This window comes from Bos javanicus, chromosome 22, assembly GCF_032452875.1.
Source record: "Bos javanicus breed banteng chromosome 22, ARS-OSU_banteng_1.0, whole genome shotgun sequence".
NCBI lineage: Eukaryota > Metazoa > Chordata > Mammalia > Artiodactyla > Bovidae > Bos > Bos javanicus.
This window is the reverse complement of record NC_083889.1, coordinates 17,123,147-17,146,217: the sequence shown is the minus strand read 5'-3', so window position 1 is coordinate 17,146,217 and position 23,071 is coordinate 17,123,147. Positions and strand designations below refer to the sequence as shown.

The 23,071-nt window shown below is 41.5% G+C and overlaps 1 protein-coding gene across 13 annotated transcripts in view; it reads left to right on the top strand.

The window, feature by feature from the left end:
- The window catches only part of SETD5 (SET domain containing 5), a 79,263-nt gene extending 66,345 nt beyond the window's left edge, over positions 1-12,918 (top strand). For 9 of the 13 annotated variants that reach the window (XM_061396319.1, XM_061396318.1, XM_061396316.1 and 6 more), the window contains 6 exons: positions 2,807-2,863; positions 4,759-5,229; positions 8,088-8,386; positions 9,266-9,399; positions 9,877-9,965; positions 10,309-12,918. In XM_061396319.1, the coding sequence (XP_061252303.1) occupies positions 2,807-2,863; positions 4,759-5,229; positions 8,088-8,386; positions 9,266-9,399; positions 9,877-9,965; positions 10,309-10,917 (1,659 nt within the window). In that variant the 3' untranslated portion in view covers positions 10,918-12,918. The remainder of the gene's footprint in view (positions 1-2,806; positions 2,864-4,758; positions 5,230-8,087; positions 8,387-9,265; positions 9,400-9,876; positions 9,966-10,308) is intronic. The other 4 variants (XM_061396326.1, XM_061396324.1, XM_061396325.1 and 1 more) reach the window with 1 other exon arrangement.
- The last annotated feature ends 10,153 nt before the right edge of the window (positions 12,919-23,071 follow it).

Sequence of the window (23,071 nt, the reverse complement as noted above, 5' to 3'; positions counted from 1 at the left end):
ACCTTAGCAACAGAATGGGAAACCTCAGGGTCATTGTGACCTATTACCTGGTAGCCTCTCATCTTGGCAGTCTCTATACTTCCCCAAATAGGAAGAGTACTCCCACAAGTGATACTCATCTATCTTTTGCATGCGGTTCATGAACCTCCATACCTTTAGGTGGTAGTCTTGCTAGACCTTCATCTTTATCTTTACTGTGTGCCTTGGTTAAAATTGGCCTCTAGCTTCCTAGTAACCATTAAAATGACACCAGCCTGAGAGTGCAGATTATAGTGATTGGTTGTGCCTCCATTTCTTGGCCTTTAAATCAGTGAAGTGTCTTTGTTATTTTGCATTCTCTTTGTGGCCTCAGTAAACAGATTGAGAAAGCATTGAGGTATGGTTTATGGCAAGTTAGGATTTTCATTTCCAGGTTACTTTCCCTTCTTGTAATAATGTGTTAGAAATGAGAAGTAGAAAGAGGCTAGCAACATGCATTTATAAAAACCAGATTTATTGCTCACTCTCTGGTCACCTGTTTCAAAAAGTTAATTCTGAATTGCGTTAGTGTTCAAGTTTGAGTGATAGTAGGTTTATTGAATAGAATCCATGTGAGTGCATTTAAAAAAAAAATATTGCATGTTGCTTTGACTTCTAATTAAACAGACACTGTTCCTTCTCAGAAAAATTTGTTTTGATGACTAAACACAGCTTGCACTTCTCCAGATGTCTTGTTTGATAAAGGTGAATGTTCTAATCAGTGTCATCCTACCTGTTCAGTTTTTAAAAGAGGACGGGAATTAAAAAGACCTGAACCTTTAAATAGCTAACTCAGAAAGGTAACTAGCAACCTTGAAAATAAGAGGAAGCTATATTCTATGCCTAAACTACTTTTGGAGCAAACCTTTTTCTGAGAGGGGGGATAAAAAACCTTCCTGGTCATATTTGATTTCTAGGGAAGTTATCCTTTACCAAATTCCCTGTGACATTCTTTTAAGCCAGATAGCAAAACATCTGATATGGGCCCTTACTAAGTTTACTTGGATCTAATTGCAGTTGACTTTTCATTTAGCAGCTGAAGTTTGAGGGTAAAATTTCATGAGAGGACATTCTCCCTGTCGGGCAGTAGATTATAGGAATAGAATTTCATAGTTTATTATATTATAATTAAAGGTAAAATTAGAAGGGGAGTTGCCTTCTAGAACAGACAGGTTTAGCACTCAGTGCATACCCTACCCCTTGTAGCGTTTTGGGTAACTATGAAACACTATGCAAATGTAAGGTGTTTTTTGTTTTTTTAAATCAGAGATCATTTTAGTGATGCATAGTCTAAGCATAATGTTAGAACACCAGGAAAGAAAGAAAATATTGTAGTATATTAAATAACTCATCCCTTCAAAAAGTTGAGTGCATGTTTTCACTATTTTAGTCTCATGATTTAACTAAGAAAATTTGGCCTGTTTCATCAGTGCAAAAAAAACCAGATTTCATCATCCTGGCTATCTTTATCACCATTTTAATTGCCATACACTTTCCTATATTCTAGTATGGGGAAGTAGGGAGCCTTATTTTCACCTAAGACTGTGCCACACAAATAGCAGAGAGATGGCACAAGTAAAGATCAGTTTGTTGGGGAAATAATATTTTTAAAAGGAAAAATAATCTTCCAGAAGAAAAGTGAGAAATGCTAAGAGGATGAGTTGAAAAGACATGTAATAAAAAAACAAGATCATGAGAGGGAAGCATCAAAAAAAGAGTAAAGCAGCATTGGGAGGGCAAGCTTAATGAACCCCTTCTTTCCACCAAAATAACCTTTCCCTTCCTGCCTTGAGAGCCATACCCCACTATCCATCCCACACATACAGCACCCTACCAAATGAAATTATTAACAGCCAGTAGCCCTGCTGAAGCAGCCTCATTTCCTCTGCCACAGAATTGTTCAGCCACCCAGGCCACAGCTATCTAGAGGCTACAACATTAGAAACCCTCCTCTTTCCTTGTCACTACCACCATCATTCCCTGCTTTCCCTGCTTTTTCCCTCCATATCTTCCTATCCAAACTCACTGCCCAGTTACTATTTCACTCAGGAGTGCTGCTTCAGGCAAAAGCCCTAAGGAAAAGCCCTTGTTCGGGACCAGAGGCTTGAAGGGTACACATCTGCCTTTTTTTTTTTAAATCCTTTTCTCTCTGTTCCTCAAAGTACAGTGGATTATGTTATGAACCATCTAGCCTGTGAGCTGGAGAATCCATCAGTCATAACTCCTGCAACTGTCATTCAAGAGGAACTGACCATCTCCCTAGCCCTGGCAGCCCCCTGCATGCTAAGCAATTCCCCTGGGTAAATACGGCAGGCCTGAGTCACACAAGAGAATGAGAAAATGTGACGTTCAGAAGAGGGAGTGGGGTAAAGAGGAAAGGTGCCCTGAAGCATGAGGGATGAGTGATAGGATGCCTATCAATAACAAATACTACAGGTTACTAAAATCTCATCTAACATAGAAAGACATAATGTAACAGTATAAAATCTCACCAATTTAACTCCTGTTATCCGCTTGAGATGTTTACTTATAGCATGAAACATAACCAGTTTATCCTTAAATGCTTTCAGAGACACCAGGAAGCATTTTAACAAGTCATTCTGTCCATTGAGATGATTCTGCATTTAAACATTTCCCTTGTGCATTCTTATCCCTCTCCCTGCCCCACCCCCACCCCACCCCCCCAAATTTGTGGCTAACCATCTATGCTTGCTTTTGCTTTATTTTTTGTTTGTTTTGTTTTGCTTCTTTGAGTAGATGAATAACAAGATGCTTTTCCCTCCTCTAGAACATATCCTCCCCTGAGAGTTCCCCTGCGAATAGGCCCGAGTCCCTGTCACCCGAGGTAGTTATCACACCATCTCAATCACACTTGGAGGCTGTGAGTGAGTGGGCATGAGTGTGTTCCTGCGTGTGTGGGGAGGGCTTGGGGGATCCGAGTGAATGGGGTGATGGGCTGGAGGGTGGCCGATTGGTCACTGTAAGGTGAATGAAACTTTCCATGTGTGACTCTGGTTACTCAGAATTCTCAATGTAGATGGAGGAAAATGAAGTAGGTGTGTGTGTGTGTGGTGGGGTTCGTTTTTGTTGTTTTTGAGGGAGGGCGGTGGGTATGGCTGAAGAGTTCTTTTAAAGTAGAATAGAATCTAGAAGTCAAGTTTAAAGGAGCTGAAAATATGGGAACCTTGTTAAAGTCTGACAAAGTGTGTTTGTTAAATAAGGAAGGTTAAATCAACAGTTGGTAGGAGCTGTCTTTTGATATTTATTATCTTGGGCTTGATGAAGGAGCAGCTTATATTGAAAAAGTTAGGCAGTGATTTATGCTTTATTCTAGAATTAATCTGACAGCTCTGTTTAACTGGATGTTTTGAGCTTTGGTTGATAGATTAAGCATCTTCTTTAGAAAGGCAGAGTCATAACTCAGCTTAAATCAGCCCATGGCTTCTGTGACTCAGGTGTCCATTCTACAGTGGTTGGGGAAATGGTTGCTGTACAGATGGTATCTCTTAGAATATCAAATCTTACTGCTATGGAGATGTTAAATTCACATGTTAGTGCTAGAGTTTCTTAACTTGTTACAAGATTTCGACAAAGGTAGCAGTGATAACTCCATGAATCCACATGGAGCCTTACTCCTCTTGAAAAGAAAGTTACAGTCGCTCATAAACTTTTAGAAATATAGAACTTTTATTCCCACACCCTTCCAGTAAAACATTAGTGCTAAACTCAGTGACAGGTGACCAAATTCTGAATTGGTAGGATTTTATAGATCAGTGTGAAACTAAAGATTGTATTCTAGTGTACTAGAGGTTTTCTGAGTGGGTTTTTTTTTTAGTCTTATTTTGTAAGGAACATAGAGCTCTCTCTCCTCAGTTGCTAAAGATTCTAAGATAGAATAATTTGGAGGCTGACAATGGTGTATTATCTGGGTTTCTGATTCTATTCTTTCTAGAGAGTTAGCTATAGTGGACATAGTGGCAGAAAATCTTTGATGTCAGAAGGTAATGATGACCAAGTAGATGGGTTTATTTTTGGTATGTTTCAGCATTTCAGATACTCTGCAGTGATGGACATTAGTGGTCTTTTGGTATGTTGACATACATTAGAGGATGCAGAAAGAATTGAGTGGCCAGAAAGTTTATGAGAAACACACATACTTAATAGTGGAAGTGAGTGAAGAACTGGTTGGTTGATGTCTTCAACTAATACCATTCTCCTTCCCTGAACCAGTAACTTAAAGACTTGACTTTTCGTCTACTTTCTACTTTCTTTCACCTCTTCCCCTCCTTCCACCTTCCATCAATATTAGTTTAGAAATGAATAACACCAGAAGCCAGTTATCTTAAGACACCATTCTCATCTCTGTGGCTCCACGGGGCTCAGGTAAATCCCTGATTATACTGCCAGTCCCTGAATGTAGTGCAAGGTGACTCAGCAAACCTGATGAAAGGCTAAGCAGGCAAAATAGTCACATTTGGCCAATTATCTAATTCTGACTTTCCCAGTATTCTCATCCAAAGACTAAATCAATTTGGGAAAGGCCAGGATTCTTTGGTAATCTGGCATGTGTACACTGGTGCTACATGGGACCTTTAAAGATGTTAATGGCTTTCTCTATTCTACTTTCGTCCCTCTTACCTTTCCTTATTCACCTGTGCCCCCTCACTTCCCTTCTTTTCTGCCCTTTGACTTTTTCCTTTCTCCCCTACCCCATGTCTCCGTTGGTTTTTATTCTTTCAGCTTTGTCACCGAAAAGACCTGGACTTGACAAAAGTAGGCTACCTTGACTCCAACACTAACAGCTGTGCTGACAGACCTTCCCTGATCAACTCGGGTCATTCTGACCTGTCTCCTCATCCCTCTGTCGGACCCACCTCTGAGACTGGTTTTACAAGCAGGAGTGGAGAAGGACATCAGACTCTTGGGAGAAACTCGGACCAGACATTTCGGACAGAGTTTAACTTGATGTATGCCTACTCCCCATTGAACGCTATGCCTCGAGCAGATGGATTGTATCGAGGGTCTCCTCTAGTAGGCGATAGAAAGCCTTTACATTTGGATGGGGGCTATTGTTCCCCTGCAGAAGGCTTTCCCAGCAGATATGAACATGGTTTTCTGAAAGACCTCTCTCGTGGATCCATGTCACCTGGTGGCGAAAGGACTTGTGAAGGAGTCCCATCTGCCCCCCAGAACCCACCACAGAGGAAAAAGGTAAGTATTTCACATTTTATAGACCCTTTTGAAGAACATTAACTGAATAATTCAATAAGTAGTCACTGAGTTACCACTGTGTTTTCAGCACTGTTCTCAGTGTGAGGAAAATGAAGATATAAGACACAGTCTCTTGGCATGTTCAGTGAAAGACTATATATTAATACAATTTGATGAGTGTTGTAAATATTAAGCAAATTTAAATGCTTCTCATGTGTGTGCCATACAGTTGGCTAGGCGATTCAAAGGATAAAGCAATGAAAACGAATAATGCTACTTTACATTTTTTATGCTACTTTTCATGTTCTGGGCACCATTAGGCTCTTCTTATGCATTTATCCTCACAGTAGTCCTATAAGATGGGTAATTTCCCATTTTGCAAATGATGGAATTTAATACCAGTTGCATAACTTGCCCATGGTCACAGAGATAGTATATGGATGAGCTAGGACACTCCCCAGGTCTGCCTGATTCCAGATGGTATGCTCTTACTGCCACCATGCTGTATCGCTGCTTTGATTTCGCCCTAATGGAGCTTATAGCAAGTGAGACTGAGCTTAGATAATTATATTAATGATGAGAAAAAAGAACAACTTAATAGAGGAAACCTGGCCAAGTTGGATAGTGGAGGGTACTTGAGGACAAACAAGAGGTTCATAGCCAAGTTTGTGAGGAATAGCGTGAAAGGTGACAGGTCACTGATTTGGCTGACCTCAAATAGTAAGTAATCATTCAGTCAACATATTGAGGGGATGAAGATGCTACAGAACAGAGCAGAATGAGTAACTGTGACACTCCATTGAGCGGGCAGCAGGAATATGACATGATTGAGAAGTGAGGAGAACAGAGATGGGCAGGGCCAGGCCACAGAGATCTGGTTTGGGGCTTGTCTTGTAGGTGGTGCCTGTTCTAGAAATTACAAAGCCAAAAATCTGCTTTTTATGTCAGTGATTTTCAACTAGGTTTATTTGGGAATGGACGGGAGTATTTGAGCTGTCCAATCAACTTCCATTTACTGGTCAGATCTAGAGATGCTTAAATGTCCTCTGTCTGTGACAGTCTCACATAACTGCCAAGTGTCTGTGGTATTCTTGTTCACATGTAGGCTGGTGGCTTTTTATCTTTGCATTGCAGTGAAATACATTACCAGAATTCTTACACTAACTCCTTTCCATGATTGTGTATAGAAACTGCATGCACAAAATTGTCTTCCTTTGTATTTTTGTTATATTTTATATTTGAACAGAAAATTGAGAGCCCTAAGTGATTAAAAGGAGGAGGAAACACTGGCAGATAATTTGTAATAAAATAGCATTGGGGACACTTCCCTAGCAGTCTAGTGGTTAAGACACTGAGCTTCCACTGCAGGGGGCTTGGGTTGGGTCCCCAGTCAGGAAACTAAGATCCTGCATGCTAGGAGGCATGGCCACCCTGCCCCCAGCCCCCACCAAAAAAAAAAAATTAGCATTAGGTTTAGAATACTGTTGCATGAGACTCACAGATTTAGAGAACAAACTCTGGTCGCTGCAGGGGAAGGGGGACAGTTAAGAGAGGTTGGGATCGACATGTCCACACTGCTATATTTAACAGGGATAACCAACAAGGTCAGACTGTATAGCACAGGGAGCTCTGCTCAGTGTTATGTGGCAGCCTGGATGGGAGGGGAGTTAGGGGGAGAATGGGTACATGGATATGTATGGCCGAGTCACTCTGCTGTGCACCTGAAACTCGCACAGCATTGTAAATCAGCTATACTCCAATATAAAATAAAACATTTTTTAAAAAAAGATTACTCTTGCATGAACAGTATTGACTAGCAGGAACAAAAATGGTAACAAGTCTTGGATTTCTGGTTTCATTTATTATGTGCAAAAATGAATGAAATCATGATCTGTTATTTCAGAAATATTGTTGAGCACCTGCTATCAGGCCAAGTTCTGTGCTGGACATTAAAGACAAAAAGCCAAACAAATTTGTTCTCTGCCCTTGTAGAACATAACAGTTTATAAGTATACAAGACACGGTGTTAGGTCGAAAGCCTGTGTAAGCACAGTGTGCTGTAACAGCCAAAAGGAGGTGTACTAGGTGGGGCAAGGAAGAGGGCTTTCAGTGTGGCAGTCAGGAAAGTATAAGGCACAGGAATGGCAAGTTGGGGAGAAGTTTCAGTGGCACAACTATAGGGATTTCTGGGGATTGAGGAAGAGACTTTCTCAAACTGCACAAACTCCCAGCTCTTCAGCTTCCCTTTTCATGTATTTTTGTTTGTTTTTGGCCATGCCACGCAGCATTTGGTATCTTAGTTCCCCATCCAGGGGTCGAACCTGTGCCCCTGCCTTGGAAGCACAGCGTCTTAACCACTGGACCACGAGGGAAGTCCCCCACCTTTCTCGGTGCTACCTTTGTTGCAGATAACTGTGATAGCACACTTCTGTTACATGGAACTGTGATCTCACAGGTTTTTCTGAAGGCAGAATAAAGGTTGAGGTCTACTGGTAAATGCCATTTTTCAAAAATGTCATCTCCTGGCATATTCTCTTTTTAAACCAGCTTCTCACTGATTTAAATATGTAGCCGTGCTCAGATCTCTCTCACACCTGGAAAAAGTCACCTGTTGGTGCCTGCTTTGTTTGCCTGGCCTGCTAGCGGTTTCCTAGGGTTCCATGTTCTTACCCCATTGCTGCTGCTGCTGCTGCTAAGTCGCTTCAGTCGTGTCCAACTCTGTGCGACCCCATAGATGGCAGCCCACCAAGCTCCCCCATCTATGGGATTTTCCAGGCAAGAGTGCTGGAGTAGGGTGCCATTGCTAGTGATCCACAAATGATGTCTAGCTGGAGTCCTGTTTCTTTTTTCCTTCCTAGGTATCCCTGCTGGAGTACCGCAAACGGAAACAAGAAGCCAAGGAAAATTCTGCTGGTGGGGGAGGTGACTCCACACAGAGCAAAAGCAAGTCTGCAGGAGCTGGGCAAGGCGGCAGTAACTCACTTTCTGACACTGGTGCCCATGGTGTGCAGGGATCCTCAGCCCGAACCCCATCTTCCCCTCACAAAAAATTCTCCCCGTCTCATTCCTCTATGTCTCATCTGGAGGCGGTAAGCCCATCAGATTCCAGAGGCACTTCGTCTCACTGCAGACCTCAAGAGAGTATCAGCAGTAGGTGGTAAGTTTAAGTTTGATGCTCTTATGATTAAATTCAGGAGGGAAATAAATGTCTAGACTCTTTACCTAAGATATATGGAAACACTTACTTGAGAAAGCCAGCCAGCAGTACTATATACCATATTCGGCTGATTTAATAGTATCAGTCACAATCCCCGAACTTACAGAAGCAAACAGTTGCCACCAAGCCTGCAGAACAATATGTTGGACGGCATATAGTTGTGAACACAGAGGACTTATTTTATTCACTGGGCACTAACACTGCCTCTTCTGTTTTCTCATTTCATGTGCAAGGTAAGTCAGGAGATGAGCTCAGTTCCACTGAAATTAACATCAGGTGTCTCAGTTCCACATGGCTAGCATATATGGAGAGTTGGGACACACTCTCCAAGTATTTGTCTAGTTTAATAGAGACGACAAATAAATAGCTAATAATAATGGCAGGTACTAAGTATCAAGTGAGTGAAATAAAGAATGAGGCATTTTAGGGATATTGAACTGAAGAAATGAGGTCTGGGAAAGAAGAGGCATGGCTCAAATGAGTAATGTTCATTAATCTGTGAGACATTACTACTACCTGCCAGTCACATGACTTCACAGAAGAGAAAAATAGCATTTCAAGATGGAGGTTGAAAGCAGTAGACACCTTTAAATCCCCCTTTTCCTTGATTGTTTTTTCTTTTCTTAAAGTGTTTATTCTTAGGTGCCTGACATAGTTTGAGGCAGAGAAAATGCCTTGTTTTAAATTGGTCATGAAGAAAATGTTTTAAAAGAGGATGTTTGAAGAAACAGCGTACAGCTGTTTGTCAGAGCCTTGTTTGTTCCGTACTCTTAACTCTCAAGTCCTGTGGCATAAGTGTACATCCTGTTGCCTTCACAGGATGGTTCCCACATCGGTAGAACGACTCCGAGAAGGAGGGAGCATCCCCAAGGTCCTCCGAAGCAGTGTGAGGGTGGCCCAAAAAGGAGAGCCTTCTCCCACATGGGAGAGTAACATCACAGAGAAAGACTCAGGTGAGCCGATGGCCTTCTTCTGCCAGCCAGGTTCAGGGACACATGAGCCAGGCTCCACACAGTTTACACCAAATGCTAGGCTGAGGTGAGTCCATTTCTTAATGAGGTTGGGCTCCCTTACATGCAAAGTTCCAGCTCAGTCTTGCTTTCATTTTCTTGGGCTATAGCATTCTTAAGGTCTAGCGTTGCTTGCTCTCTGTCTGCTCTTTTTTCCCAAAGGATACCTTTCTGTAACTCATCTCTCCAAAGCCCTGGGAATCACCTTGATGAAGGATGAAGAGAAAGAAGGAGACAGAAATCAGATCAGGCATTTAAAACAGCCCATAATTAACCACTCATTTTGCCCTTCTGGCATGCTGCACTCACCTGATTTATCAGAGAGCAGCATGGGTTGGTGCTGGCATTGGTGACTTGAATGAATAATTGCTCTCTCTGACTCATTTTTAGAAAATGAGTTGATTTTGTATTACCTTCCAGACCCTGCCGATGGTGAAGGCCCAGACACATTGAGCTCAGCACTCTCTAAAGGAGCAGCCGTTTACAGCCCTTCCAGATACAGCTACCAGGTGAGGCAAGAAAGTGCTCATCTCTGGGCATAGGAATGTGTTCTGGGTTCCAAATGTTTTGTGATCCTGGTCATCCTTTGCAGTTGAGATATCGTCTTTGCATATAGTTTCAGCAGCCTTGGAAATAAGTCATCATCGGCTCACCTTCAGGTAATAAATCATGCCAGAAAATCGAAATGACCAAAGACAGCCATTTTACTGTCTTGGGTATCCTAAAAAGAACAAATGTTTAAGAAGATGAAGAAGAAGAAAAAGTAGGGTCTTTTAAATATCCATACAAGCCTAAAAGGCTTAAATAGGGACTTTTTCATCTCCTTATGCTTTTCCTCCCAACTCTTTCTAGCTCCTGCAGTGTGATAGTCCACGGACAGAATCACAAAGCCTCCTTCAACAGAGTTCCTCCCCCTTTAGAGGACATCCCACCCAGTCTCCGGGATACAGTTATCGAACTACTGCACTGAGACCTGGGAACCCCCCTTCTCATGGTTCTTCAGAATCCTCCCTCTCTTCCACGTCCTATTCCAGCCCCGCCCACCCTGTGTCCACAGACTCGTTGGCCCCATTTACGGGGACACCAGGGTATTATAGCAGCCAGCCGCATTCTGGAAACAGCACCGGCAGCAGTCTTCCAAGGAGGAGCTGCCCTTCTAGTGCTGCTAGCCCTACCCCACAGGGCCCCTCAGACTCGCCGACCTCAGACTCGGTTTCCCAGTCCAGCACAGGAACTCTGAGTTCCACCTCCTTTCCTCAGAACTCTAGGTCGTCATTGTCATCAGACTTCCGGACTATCAGTCTGCCCAGTGCTGGGCAGTCAGCTGCCTACCAGGCCTCCAGGGTATCTGCGGTTTCCAATTCACAGCACTACCCACATCGAGGGAGTGGGGGTGTGCACCAGTACCGACTCCAGCCACTGCAGGGGTCGGGGGTCAAGACTCAGACAGGACTTTCCTAGGGCTTCTGGATTTGGGCAAACAGAACTTGAATGAGCCCATAGCTGCTTCCTTCCAGCTGCCTCTGGAACCTAGGCCGAGCATATTGCTGGGGAAGGGGGTACAAGGTGCCAGAGGATTGGGTCTGGTCGACAAGAAACAAGACTTGTGGTCACGACTGGCTCTGGCCTTGGAGAAAGATGTAAATCTTGTCTGAAGCAGAGACTATAAAGAAGTTTCTCCCTGCTGTTAAGGGTACATTGTTGACAAGCAAATGGTGTTTTCGGTTAGTAACGATTCTAAGTGCAATGAGTTGTGTTGAAGCCTCCATCTCCCATCCTTGCCTGTAGCCTGTAGTCACTTGTGCAGTGAGGACATCTTTTTAAATCCAAAAAAGAAAAAAGTTTTCAAAGGAAAAAGTGAAAAGAGCCAATCTCAAAGCCCCAAGCCATCTGAGTAGTGTTAGGGTTTTATGCACTTAAGAAAAAAGGTGGGTATATAAAACAACCATTCCAAAAGCAGGTATCTGGCCAAGGTGTGTTCACTGAGAATATTCCTTACCTTTGTCTTAAAAACACCAAGAGGCAGGGATAGTGAAGCTTGGTGTGTGCTCTGAGGGGTTCCTGGATCTCTGAAGAAGTACTCATGGTCAGTTCTTGATTATTCAGAAGCAGATTATCGTAGTAGATTGTCTGAGCCCCCAGCTGGTACCAACCCACTCCCCTTCCCCAAGCTATTTCACAGCTCAGTAACCCATGAAGTAAGTAGGCAAAGAAAAGAGAGATGGGCCAGTTGCAGTGCTGCTTACCAGCCACTGACAATGCATTTGATTAGGAAGGTCCCAAGTAGTTTGGGAGTTCTTTGAATTTTATTTTTTCTACTCCCAGTTAATCAGGAGTTGCCAATCCCCTGAGTAGGACCGCCTCCATGATTGGAGAGCACGCATTCGTGACTGCAGGGTAAGAGTGGAAAGCTTTGATTGTGGAATGGCACCGACAGGACTGTGATTGTGTGTGGGCATGTCCCACGTTTCTTTGGGAGATGCTTATTTGAGCGTGGCCCAGGTGAGAGTGTTTTAAAGCCACCCACACACCTAATGACAGCTGTTCTGGATGAGAGATGAGAGCAGACTGGCTTCTCCCCATCAGTGCATTGTGCCTGTTGTACACCCCTGGAGGAGCCCTGGGGCCAGCCAGGTGGGGTACACAATCTTTTTAAATTCCATACGGTTGCCAGCTTATTTCTTTCACTTGTTTACTGTAATATCCGGCGTGTTTTTATTTATCTAATTTTTGTATTCAGTTATAACCATGGTAGGGGTAGCAAATATCTGACAGGTGTAATCCCTGGTGCTGCAGTGGACCTTACTTCTTTCTTTTGGACAAGATAATACTGTGAGTCTCCCTCCTTCCCTCCAATTTGTTTTTTCCTTTTTTCCCTCAGCCTCTTGCATCCCCTTTTCTTTCTACCCTCTCCTACAACTATCATATGCACAGTCTTCTCTCTTTGTGTGTGACTGTTACAAAATTTCACTTTTTCAAAATTCAAATCAGGTGTTTGCTCAAATGAGGGGAGATTTTTTTTTAATGCTGATACGTCAGCAGAATACTTTTCTTTATGTTGTTTCCCCCACAAACCCATCAGTCTGGGAGAGCGTTGGAGTGGAAATCATGTTGCCTGGGATGCTGGTTTCTTTGTATATTATATAAAACGTATGTAAATGTCTCTCCATTTGGGCTGGGGTTTGCATTCTCCCCTTGGCTATTAACCAAGGGGAGAGGCCAGCGGGCAGGCGGCCCTCACCCTGCCTGGCACGTGCAGAGACCCCAGCCACTCTGTGTGGGCAGGGTGCTGTCAAGACCAGACCTCTGGGGGGGGTGGGGCGGGGGGTGGGGGGAACTCTTGGAAGGGAAGAAGTATCACTTCTTTCTCAAGTGGAGTGTTTACACCTTGCTGTAACATTTGAACTTTCACAAGAGATGTAATAATTTTGATAATAAAATTCTTAACCATAATAATCATAAGTTGAGAACTTCTTTGTCCAATTCTGTGACACTGCCTTGCTTAGTTTTCCTGAAGCTATCCTTAAAGGGAGCAAGATGGAACCACATTCAGGAGAGTGTGCTCTTGGTGGAGTTGTGTTGCCCATAATGGGGCCAGGAATACAGATTGATCTTCCTTCACCATTTTATGACTAAGATCAGGCAATAAGTGGGACTTCTCTGGTGGTCCAGTGGGTAAGAATCTACCTTCCAATGCAGAAGACCCAAGTTCAATACCTGGTTGGGGAACTAAGATCCAGCATGCTGTGGTCAACTAGAGGGCCCGTACACTACAACTAGAGAAGCCAGCACACTGCAGTGAAGAGCCCACGTGCCGCAACAAAGACCCAGCATGGCCCAAAAAAAACATCAGGCAATAATCCTTTACTAAAGAGTTGCTGTGTGCTGAACTATATATAAGGTGCTGGGAATGTGAAGATAAGACAGCCACCTGCTCCATTCCTGGGTGCTTTGCTTTCAGTGTGATACAGATGTTAGAAACTGAACTGTGGTAAAGAAATAAGCAAGTGCACATTGTACACACCTTCATAGTTAACCAGGCTCTTCCACTGAAGTCATTTGCTATCTCATTGATCCTTAAAATGTATAAGGTAGGTATATTACTCTCATTCTATAATTTTTTTTATAAGTTTCAGAGGATACAATGTGTATCCTCTCATCCAAATGACAGGCTCAAGCTGACAGTCTTGGAAATTTTGCAGTTTACCCAGGAGACAAATAAAGATGCTTTGAAACTAACTAAAAATCACTTAACTAACTGAAAAATTTTATCATACCCTTTCTTGCCTTAAAAATATCAGCCTGGCCTTTTTAGCTCTGAGGAATCATTTTTGTGGTACAGTTTCTCTGTTTGACAGAGCTCACCCTGAAGAAAAAAGTGCACTTTTCTCCAAATGGACTATGTATTTACTTCGAAACCACACTGACCATCAGTTCATCAACCAGAACTGGAACAGCCTTAGTAACCTGCTATGAGGCTGAGACAGAAAAGTTCCTGTGCTTTTCAGTAAAGCACAGGAGTAGATCAGTAAAGATCAGTAAAGAACAGAGCTTGGAGATAAGCATAGCTACTGAAGGAGATGCTGTTCCCTGCTCCTACACTCAAAACTTAACTCTGGGAAGATAATAGTTTTGAATATTTCTCAAGGACTCCATAAAAGCACACAGGGCAGTCATGATAGCAAAACAGAACCTTGGACAAGTTTATATTATAAGAAGCCTACATATCCCCATCAGCGCAAAACGAAGAAAGCACAGGACTTTGATGTTACCATGTTCTCTTCCAGAGGAAGCAGTGCATGTCGGCTAGGTCTCAGACTCCAAATGAACACTCACTTGGAAGTTCAACAAGGCAGTGTGAGAACAACAGTCAAACTAGATGGGTTTGCAGTGTGTACAGAGGGTGTGTGGTTAAGTCTGAAGGTGCTGCAGCTGTCTGGGCCCAAGAAAATTCTAAATGGAATTTTTCAGGGGTGAAGGATCACGTTAAATGAAGTATTTTGAATGAGTAAAACTAGGATTCTCCATAAAGGTGTTAAATAACTTTACTTTGTTTTTAACTCCTGAGAGAAACAGTTGGTCATAAATTGGTCAGCTGGATTTCATCAGCTGCTGTTTGTAAAGTCCATATTTTAGTATTTTGCACACACAAAATATGTCCTTGAAACTGGAGGTGGGGAGGGAATCATTCCTCCCTTTATTGACCCCTTAAAAGTGGGTAATAGTACCAAAGTCAAATCCAAACATTTACAAGAAAGGAGCAGAATAATATCCCCACAGACAGTACGTGCATACTAATACAATATGACAGGAAAAGGAAATAACAGTATACAGATTGATAAGGAAGAAATAAGGAAAATCCCATGGACAGAGGAGCCTGGTAGGCTGCAGTCCATGGGATCGCTAAGAGTCGGACACGACTGAGCGACTTCACTTTCACTTTTCACTTTCATGCATTGGAGGAGGAAATGGCAACCCACTCCAGTGTTCTTGCCTGGAGAATCCCAGGGACGGCGGGGCCTGGTGAGCTGCCATCTATGGGGTCGCACAGAGTTGGACACGACTGAAGCGACTTAGCAGCAGCAGCAACTGTTCACAGAGGACATAAATATCTTAAAAAGAAATGACTGCTCACAAAAACAAACTCCATGCAACTAATAAGCATTTATAGCAAGGTTGCAGGGAATGAGGTTAATAACAAATGTCAATCATTTCCCTATATATCAACAACAAACAAGTGGAATTTGAAAGTTAAAACACAACATTTACATTTGAACCAAAAAAAATGAAACAAGTAGACATCTAATAAAAGACCTAAAAATCTATATGGGTAAAACTACAAAACTCTTGGTGAAAGAACTAAAAAGAAATGTTCCATGGCCATGAATGGGAAGACTCAATGTCAGGATGAATGATCTCAACTTGATCTTTAGATTTGCAATCCTAATCAGATTCCCAGCTGATTATTTTCAGGATATCAACAGAATGATTCTGAAGTTCATAAGCAGAAGAAGGCCCAGAATAGCGAACACAGTGCTAAAAGGGACGAATAAAGTCAGCCAGGCTTTAATATAAAGCTAATCAAGACAGCCTGGCATTGAAATAAGAATAGACAAATAGATCAGTGGAAGAGAATATAGCACCCAAAACAAACCCACACAAATACAGTCAATATTACTTGACCAGCAAGGGCAATACAATAGAGAAAAAATAGTCTTCAACTAATGGGGCTTGAATAACTGGACATCCATATGCAAAAAAAGTGAATCTAGACTCAAACCTTACACTTCACAAAAATTAACTCAGAATGGATCACAGACCTAAACATAAAAGTGACTGTTAAACAAACCTAGATGATAACAATCTAGAAAGTATAACACCAATACCACCATCCTTGAAAGAAGTAAGCTGAACTTGATTAAAACTAACATCTGTTCTGCAAAAGACTGTGTCAAGAGAAGAAAAGCCACATACTGGGAGAAGATACTTGGAGAAGACACCTCTAATTAAAGGACTGTTACCCAACATACAAAAAGCTCTTAAAACTCAACGGTAAGTAATCAGACAATCTTCAGATTCAGTGTAATCCTTAACGAAATTCCGGTGGCATTTTTCACAGAAATAGACAATTCTAAAATACATATGGAGCCACAGAATACCCTGAATAGCCAGAGCAATTTTAAGAAAGAACAAAGCTGGAGGCCAGTTTCATGCTTCCTAATTTCAAACTATACTACAAAGGTATGGTGATTACAGCAGTATGGTACTGGCATAATAACAGACAGACAGATGAATGGAACAGGACAGAGAACCCCAAAATAAATCCGTGCATGTACGATTGATTAATTTATGACAGAAGAGCCCAGAATAAATAGGGAAAAGAGTCTCTTCAGTAAGTGAGAAAACAGGACAGCCACATGTAAAAGAATAAAATGGGATAGCTATCTTACACCATATTCCAAAATTAACTCATGATGGATTAAAGACTAGAATGTAAGAACTGAAACTTCTAGAAGGAAACATAAGGCAGTCTGCTCCTTGCCATTGGACTTGGTGATGGTTTTTTGGATTTGACACCACAAGCAAAAGCAACAAAAGCCAGAGTAAACAAGGGACCACATCAGACTAAAAAGCCTCTGCACAAGCAAATGAAATAATGGGCAAAATGAATGGGAGAAGATATTTGCACATCATAACTCAAAAATAAAAAGTTGAAATTAAAAAATGACCAGAAGATCTGAAAATACATTTTTCCAAATAAGACATACAGATGGCAAACAAGTACCATAAAAGATACTCCGCATTACTAAGCGACAGGGAAATGCAAATCAAAAACTATAGTAATGTATCATTTCACACCTGTTAGCATGGCTGTTATCAAAAAGACATCAGTTCTAGTGAGGATCTGGAGAAAAGTGAACCCATGTGCACTTTTGGTGGGGGTGTAAATTGGTACAAGCTTTATGGAAACCAGTATGGATGTTCCTCAAAAAATTAAAAATAGAACTACCATACAATCCAACAGTTCCACTTGTGGATATTTATCTGATAAAAAAAACGGCAACCCAAAAAGACATTTGCACCCCCAAGTTCACTGCAGCATTATTTACAGTAGCCAAGATACAGAAACAACCTGTGTGTCTATTAATGGATGAATAAAATGTGTATTGACAATGACAGCCATAAGCAAAAAATGAAATCTTGCCATTTGCAACACAAATGTTCCTTGAGAGCATTATGCTAAGTGAAATAAGAGAAAAGACCAGATACCATATGGTCTCACTTACATGGGTAATCTTAAAATCAAGTCATGAATACAGAGAACAGATTGGTAATGGGTTGCCAGAGGTTGAGAATAGGAGTAGGCAAAACGGGTGAAGGCGATAAAAAGGTCAATCTTGGACTTTACTAAGTCAGTCTTAGGGATGTAACTACAGTGTGATGACTGTAGTTAATAATACTGCATTTGCCAGTTACTAAAGGAGTAGATCTTAAAAGTTCTCCTCACAAGAAAACAGTTTTGTAGCTGTGGTGATGGACTTTGATTAGACATTGTGGTGATCATTTCACAATGGGACTTGTTATATACGAGAAACTAAAATGTTTATGATAACCTCAGTTTTTTGTTTTTTTTTTTTTAATTAGAAGTTGAGGACAGTATGACAGCAGATCTACATAGCCTTCACATTGTAGGTCCAGCCTACACGTCTAGCTTTATTTCACTTACATAAACTTTTTATGTCAACTAATACGACTCTAGCTTCTTTACGGTCAGGATTTTACTATGTTTATAGAGCTTTGCATACAGGTTGTGCTTAACTCTTTGAGAAAATTGACAGAAGGGAAATGAGAAGGAATAGCACTTTTTTGAGAAGTAAATGGATTTTCCTAATTAGAAGATCCGGTAGACAATGTTGAAGTCATGAAGTATAAGTTGAGAAAAATTTTTACCTGGAAAAACTTGGAGAACAGAAATGGTGGTAAGGAAAGGAGTAGTGTTTAATTTACTGAAAGGGTTTAGCAAATCAGTCAGACAAGTTGGTTTTTAAAGACTCTACTTCAAGATGTGGATACATTTTAAGGTCCAACAGAATTGAAACCCACAAGGAGGTATACAGCCTACTAGAGCTCTTCAGTTCAAATAAAGCTCTATTTGCAGTTACCTGGAGAATGCTTTCTTATCATACCCTTGGCAAGAATAAAGAAAACAGCCTTGTTTTTAAATGGGCAAAAGACCTTGATCAGATACTTAATGTACAAATGGTCAAGGAGCATGTGAAAAGATGTTCAACAGCACACGTCACTGGGAAACTGCAGATTGACGCAATAGTGTGATGTCATTACCTATTAGAATGACCAACATCCAAAACGGTGACACTGCCTCATGCTGATGAGGTTGTAAAGCAACAGGAACTCTCATTCATTGCTGGTGGGAGTGCAAACAGATGAAACCGCTTTGGAAAATAGGTTGGTAGTTTCTTTAAAAACTCAACATGCTGTACTCCTGCCGCACCAGTGCAGCAGTCGGGATTCTTTGTGTTTGCCCTATGAAGGGGAAAATGTATGTCCGCACAAAAGCCTGCACATAGATGTTTACAGCAGCTTTATTGATAAATGGCCAAATCTTGGAAGCAACCAAGATGTCCTTCAGTAGGTGAATGGGTAAATAAACTGGTATTTCTGAAAAGTGGATTATTATTCAGCACTAGAATGAAACAAATTATCAAGCCATAAAGAAATGGAGAAACATTTAATACATACTACTAGTAGAGAAAACCAATCAGGAAAGGCTACATACTGTGTGATTCTAATGATAATGCAAAATTGTAGAAACAGTAACAAAATCAGCAGTTGAAGAGACAGGAGGATGAATGGGCAGAACACAGTATTTTTACAGTGGTGAGACTATTTTGTATAATACTGTAATGAGAGAGACTTGTAATTTTCCATTTGCCCAAATCCACAGAATGTGACTCTAAGGTAAACTATGGACTTTATGGTGTGTCAGTGTAGGTCCATCAGTTGTAACATGTCCCATTTGATGGTGGTTGTGGATAATGGGGGTGTCTGTGCATATGTGGGGCAGAGAGAATATGGGAAATCTCTACCTTCTGACTTTTGTTGTGCACTTAAAATTGCTCTAAAAAAGTCTCTTTTTTCCTTAAGTGACAAAGACCAGGGGAAAAAAAGACACGTAAAATAGATGTTTCCAAAGACAGACAAAACAATACCAAAAGTTATAATTTGAGAAAACTTTTCCTGAAATATTTCAAACCACAAATTGAAAGAATATATTGCATACCTTGTAAATTCAACCCAGGATTCAAACCCAATATCAAAACATCCTAAAATTGTTGGCATTAAAAGAAGAAGCAAAAATGAAAACCTTGGTAGATATCCAGCCCTCCTAACAAAGTTATTTCTAATGGAAGAATGTTAAGCTCTATCAGGCTTCCTGACAGCAACACTTTATGGCAAGAGAGAATGATACATTTAAAATACTCAGACTATGAACCAAAAGTTTCATACCAACTATGTTATAGAACTTGGGGAGCTTTTTTCCTGTTAATTCTCTTTCGTAGGAATCTGTTAGAAACAGCTGATTGAGGTGACCGTTTTAAACTGTCTGGAGAAACATCAGCAGAAAGTCTGATAGTTAATTATATGCAGTTAGAACTAAGAATGAATGCAGAATGTAAGGTGAAACTGCAACAGCAGCTGGTGTATGTGTAAATTAGTTGTAAATACAGTGCAACTACAAAGAAATAAACAGGAAAGAATATGGTTTTACATATTCTTGTAATGGTGGTTACATTGATGGTATTATATCTGATGGCTTTAATGTGAGATAAATGAATCCAGTCATGAGAACCAGAGTTCACTTAGAGATAAAAAGTTAACAAATGTTAGGCCAAAACCTTCCGTGTATCAGTATTAACTTGATGTATTTTGTCACAGATAGATTAGATTGATAGATCCCATATCTACATATATATGTGTCTGTCTTAACTCTGTCAACTGGCAAGGCTTCTTAGAGAAATGGCAGATTTTAGTCTGAGGGAGGAAATGTACCAGGACCACCCTGGAACATCTTATCATATCAGAAAGTGAAAGTTGCTCATTCATGTCCCACTGTTTGCAACCCAGTGGAGTATACAGTCTGTGGAATTCTCCAGGCCAGAAAACTGGAGTGGGTAACCCATCCCTTCTCCAGGAGATCTTCCCAACCCAGGGATTGAACCCAGGTCTCCTGCATTGCAGGCGGATTCTTTATCAGCTGAGCTACCAGGGAAGCCCCTCAAAGGAGCAATGACACTATCAAAGATGATTTACGTTTAAAGAGGCTTCTGCTGACCAATGATACAACATTTTGAGCATTAGTTATGATAAATGTGTCAGAATCAAATACATTTAAATCCATGAGTTCATAATGGTAACAAAACACAAATAATTGTTCATCTTGGGAGAATGTTAGGAAAGCAACTCTTTCTGAAAACTAGAAAAGGAAAGAATTCAGCAGTCTTGCCTTTCCTATACAACTGTATAGGCTAGATCGAAAATGAGGATGTTTTTCTTTATAGAAGCTTTCCCACAAATAAGAGGATGATCGAATTGGAGCATCACTATTTTTCAACCCCTAATTACACAAAAGCAATTAGACAGTATCTTGATGAAGAAAACAACTATGAAGTAGTCATTAAAATGTGCAAACACACACTTGAATGTGAATAAGCATCTAGATCCAATTTGCTGGAAGTACAGAGAACAGAGGAAACTCGTTTAACTGAACCACAAGAATAGAGCCAGCAAACTCCCAGCTACAGAACTCTACATAACAAATGGTCCAGTTTCTTCAACACATTGCAAGGAGGGATAAAAAGAAACCAAGTGGTAAAGACATATCCAAAGAATAGTCAAAACTAAACCATTTTGTTTGAAGATGCTCTCTTGGATGAAGACATTACAAAAGTTGGGAAGTGATTACTCTAAAACTCCAGGCAGTGGTTACCCTTAGGAGAGAAGGAAGGGGATAGTGTTTGGGAGCGCTTGAAAGGCTTCTGGGGTGGTTAGCAAGAGTCTCTTTGGTTATGGTTAGAAGATTATGTATAATAGTTCATCTACCTGTACATTTGTTTTATACTGCAACATGTCTAACAAAACAAGGAGCAGAATCTTACATAGCCACAATAAACAGGCAAACAGCCCTGCAAAGGTCATTTGAACCCAGGGCCTCTGTCTGACTTATTTGCATATTTCTAGAGCCTAGAGCAGTACCTGACTAGAACAGGCATTCAACCTATGTTTGGTTGAATGAGTAGATGAATCTGAAGAAGCCGCCAACCACTCAGGTTGAATTTCGATACCTAGGTGAGCTTTCCAGCACCTCCAGATCTGTACGGGTGCCAGCGTATGCCATCACCAGTCCTGCCCTGCCTCAGGAGATTTGAAAGGGTTTTAAACTAGAGCTCTGTTGTAAACTTGGAGTCTGGCAAGCTCTGCAGGCTTCACGCTCCTTAGTCACTTCGCATGATGACAGCTCTCCGTGCCACCTGGCTGCCCAGTGCTTCTGCTTTGACAGCGCACCATCCTTCTGTCTTTCTCTGTCCCGCCCTTCTCTAGTCTTTCCTGCAGTGCTGTTTTCTATGATAGACAAACCCTTAGCTCCTCCATATTGTGTCTTGACCTTAACTGAATGTGGTCCTCTCCTTAGGACACCCTCTCCTTTGAGATCTTTGACATGGAGGCTGCTCCTTTCTCATACCCTATCACATGGAGGCTCTCCCTCAGTGTTTCCAGACAAAATACATCTTGTACCTTCTATTAAAAATCTGTATTTCTTCTGCTGCTCACGCACTGGTTATTGTGCTTTCATCCCTCTTCCTGCTGTGGTCTTAACCATCCAAACTCTGATTCTTTGATACTTGGAGCAACTTTGGCCTGTCTCCTGCCCCTACATTTCTGCCATTATTGTCACCATTGGGGGTGGACATCCTAGCCAGGGTACCTCGCATCTCAAAATCTTTTTCAAGAATTACCCAGACTATTCAGGTCAAATACCCAACTTTCTGATTAGCTACAGTCTCCTAACCTTGCAGCTGCTTTGTGTAAACTTCAGTGCTTTCATTTCTCCATTTTCTGCATCAGTCTGCCCCACTGCAGTCTCTCCTTTTCCCATATCCAGCCTTGATCTGTTGGTGGATCTCTGAGTCGCCTTACCTTGCACTTGCCTTTCAGTCTATAGTCTACCTTCTGTGCCTGCCCTCCTATCTGTTGGTGCCACCACAAATTCAGTCACCTGTCAGTCCTTCTATTGATCCTTTTTTATCCTTTGACAGCTTCATTAGCAACTGTTCTAAAGTTTGATAATTCTTACTCATTCCCTTCACTTTCAGTAGACAGTCTTGCCTCCTGCTTCACTGAAGAACTGGATGCCATCAGGCATGCATGCGTGCGTGCATGTTAAGTTGCTTCAGTCATGTCTGACTCTGTGACCCTATGAATTGTAGCCTGCCAGGCTCCTCTGTCCGTGGGATTCCCCAGGCAAGAGTACTGGAGCAGGTTGCCATCAAGAGCTCCCTAAACTTTGTACTTAAGCCCTGTACTCTACCCCACAAAAGAGTCTTCCTCTCTTCCGTTAGTCATCCTCTCTTTATCTTTAAACTCTTAGCAGCCGTGACCTACAAACACTCAGAACTGTTCCATGTTGAAAAGAGATTCCATAGTCTCCTCTGGATCACATGCTGATCCTTGTCCACTGCTGGTTCACTATACTTGACAGTTCCTGAAAAAATTCCACTGATGTCCCCTTCTTATCCACACTTCTACGGTGATCCTCAGTCACCTGCCGTTCTCTCCCTGAACAGACCTCAATTCGATTCTACTCTCACTCCTCTGGACATGCTTTTACCAAATTCAACAGTGGACTCTTTGTCCCCAAATCTAAGGGACCCGTTTTTAAGTCCCTAAGTCTGGACCTCTCCACTACATTTGACCAGTTGAACTTCCCCTTGAATTCTAAATCCTTGGTTTCCCTAACACCACATTCTCATCATTCTCGTCAAAGTTCTGACTCTTCCTGGACGTCCATTCCTCTGACCATTATACATTAGTGTTT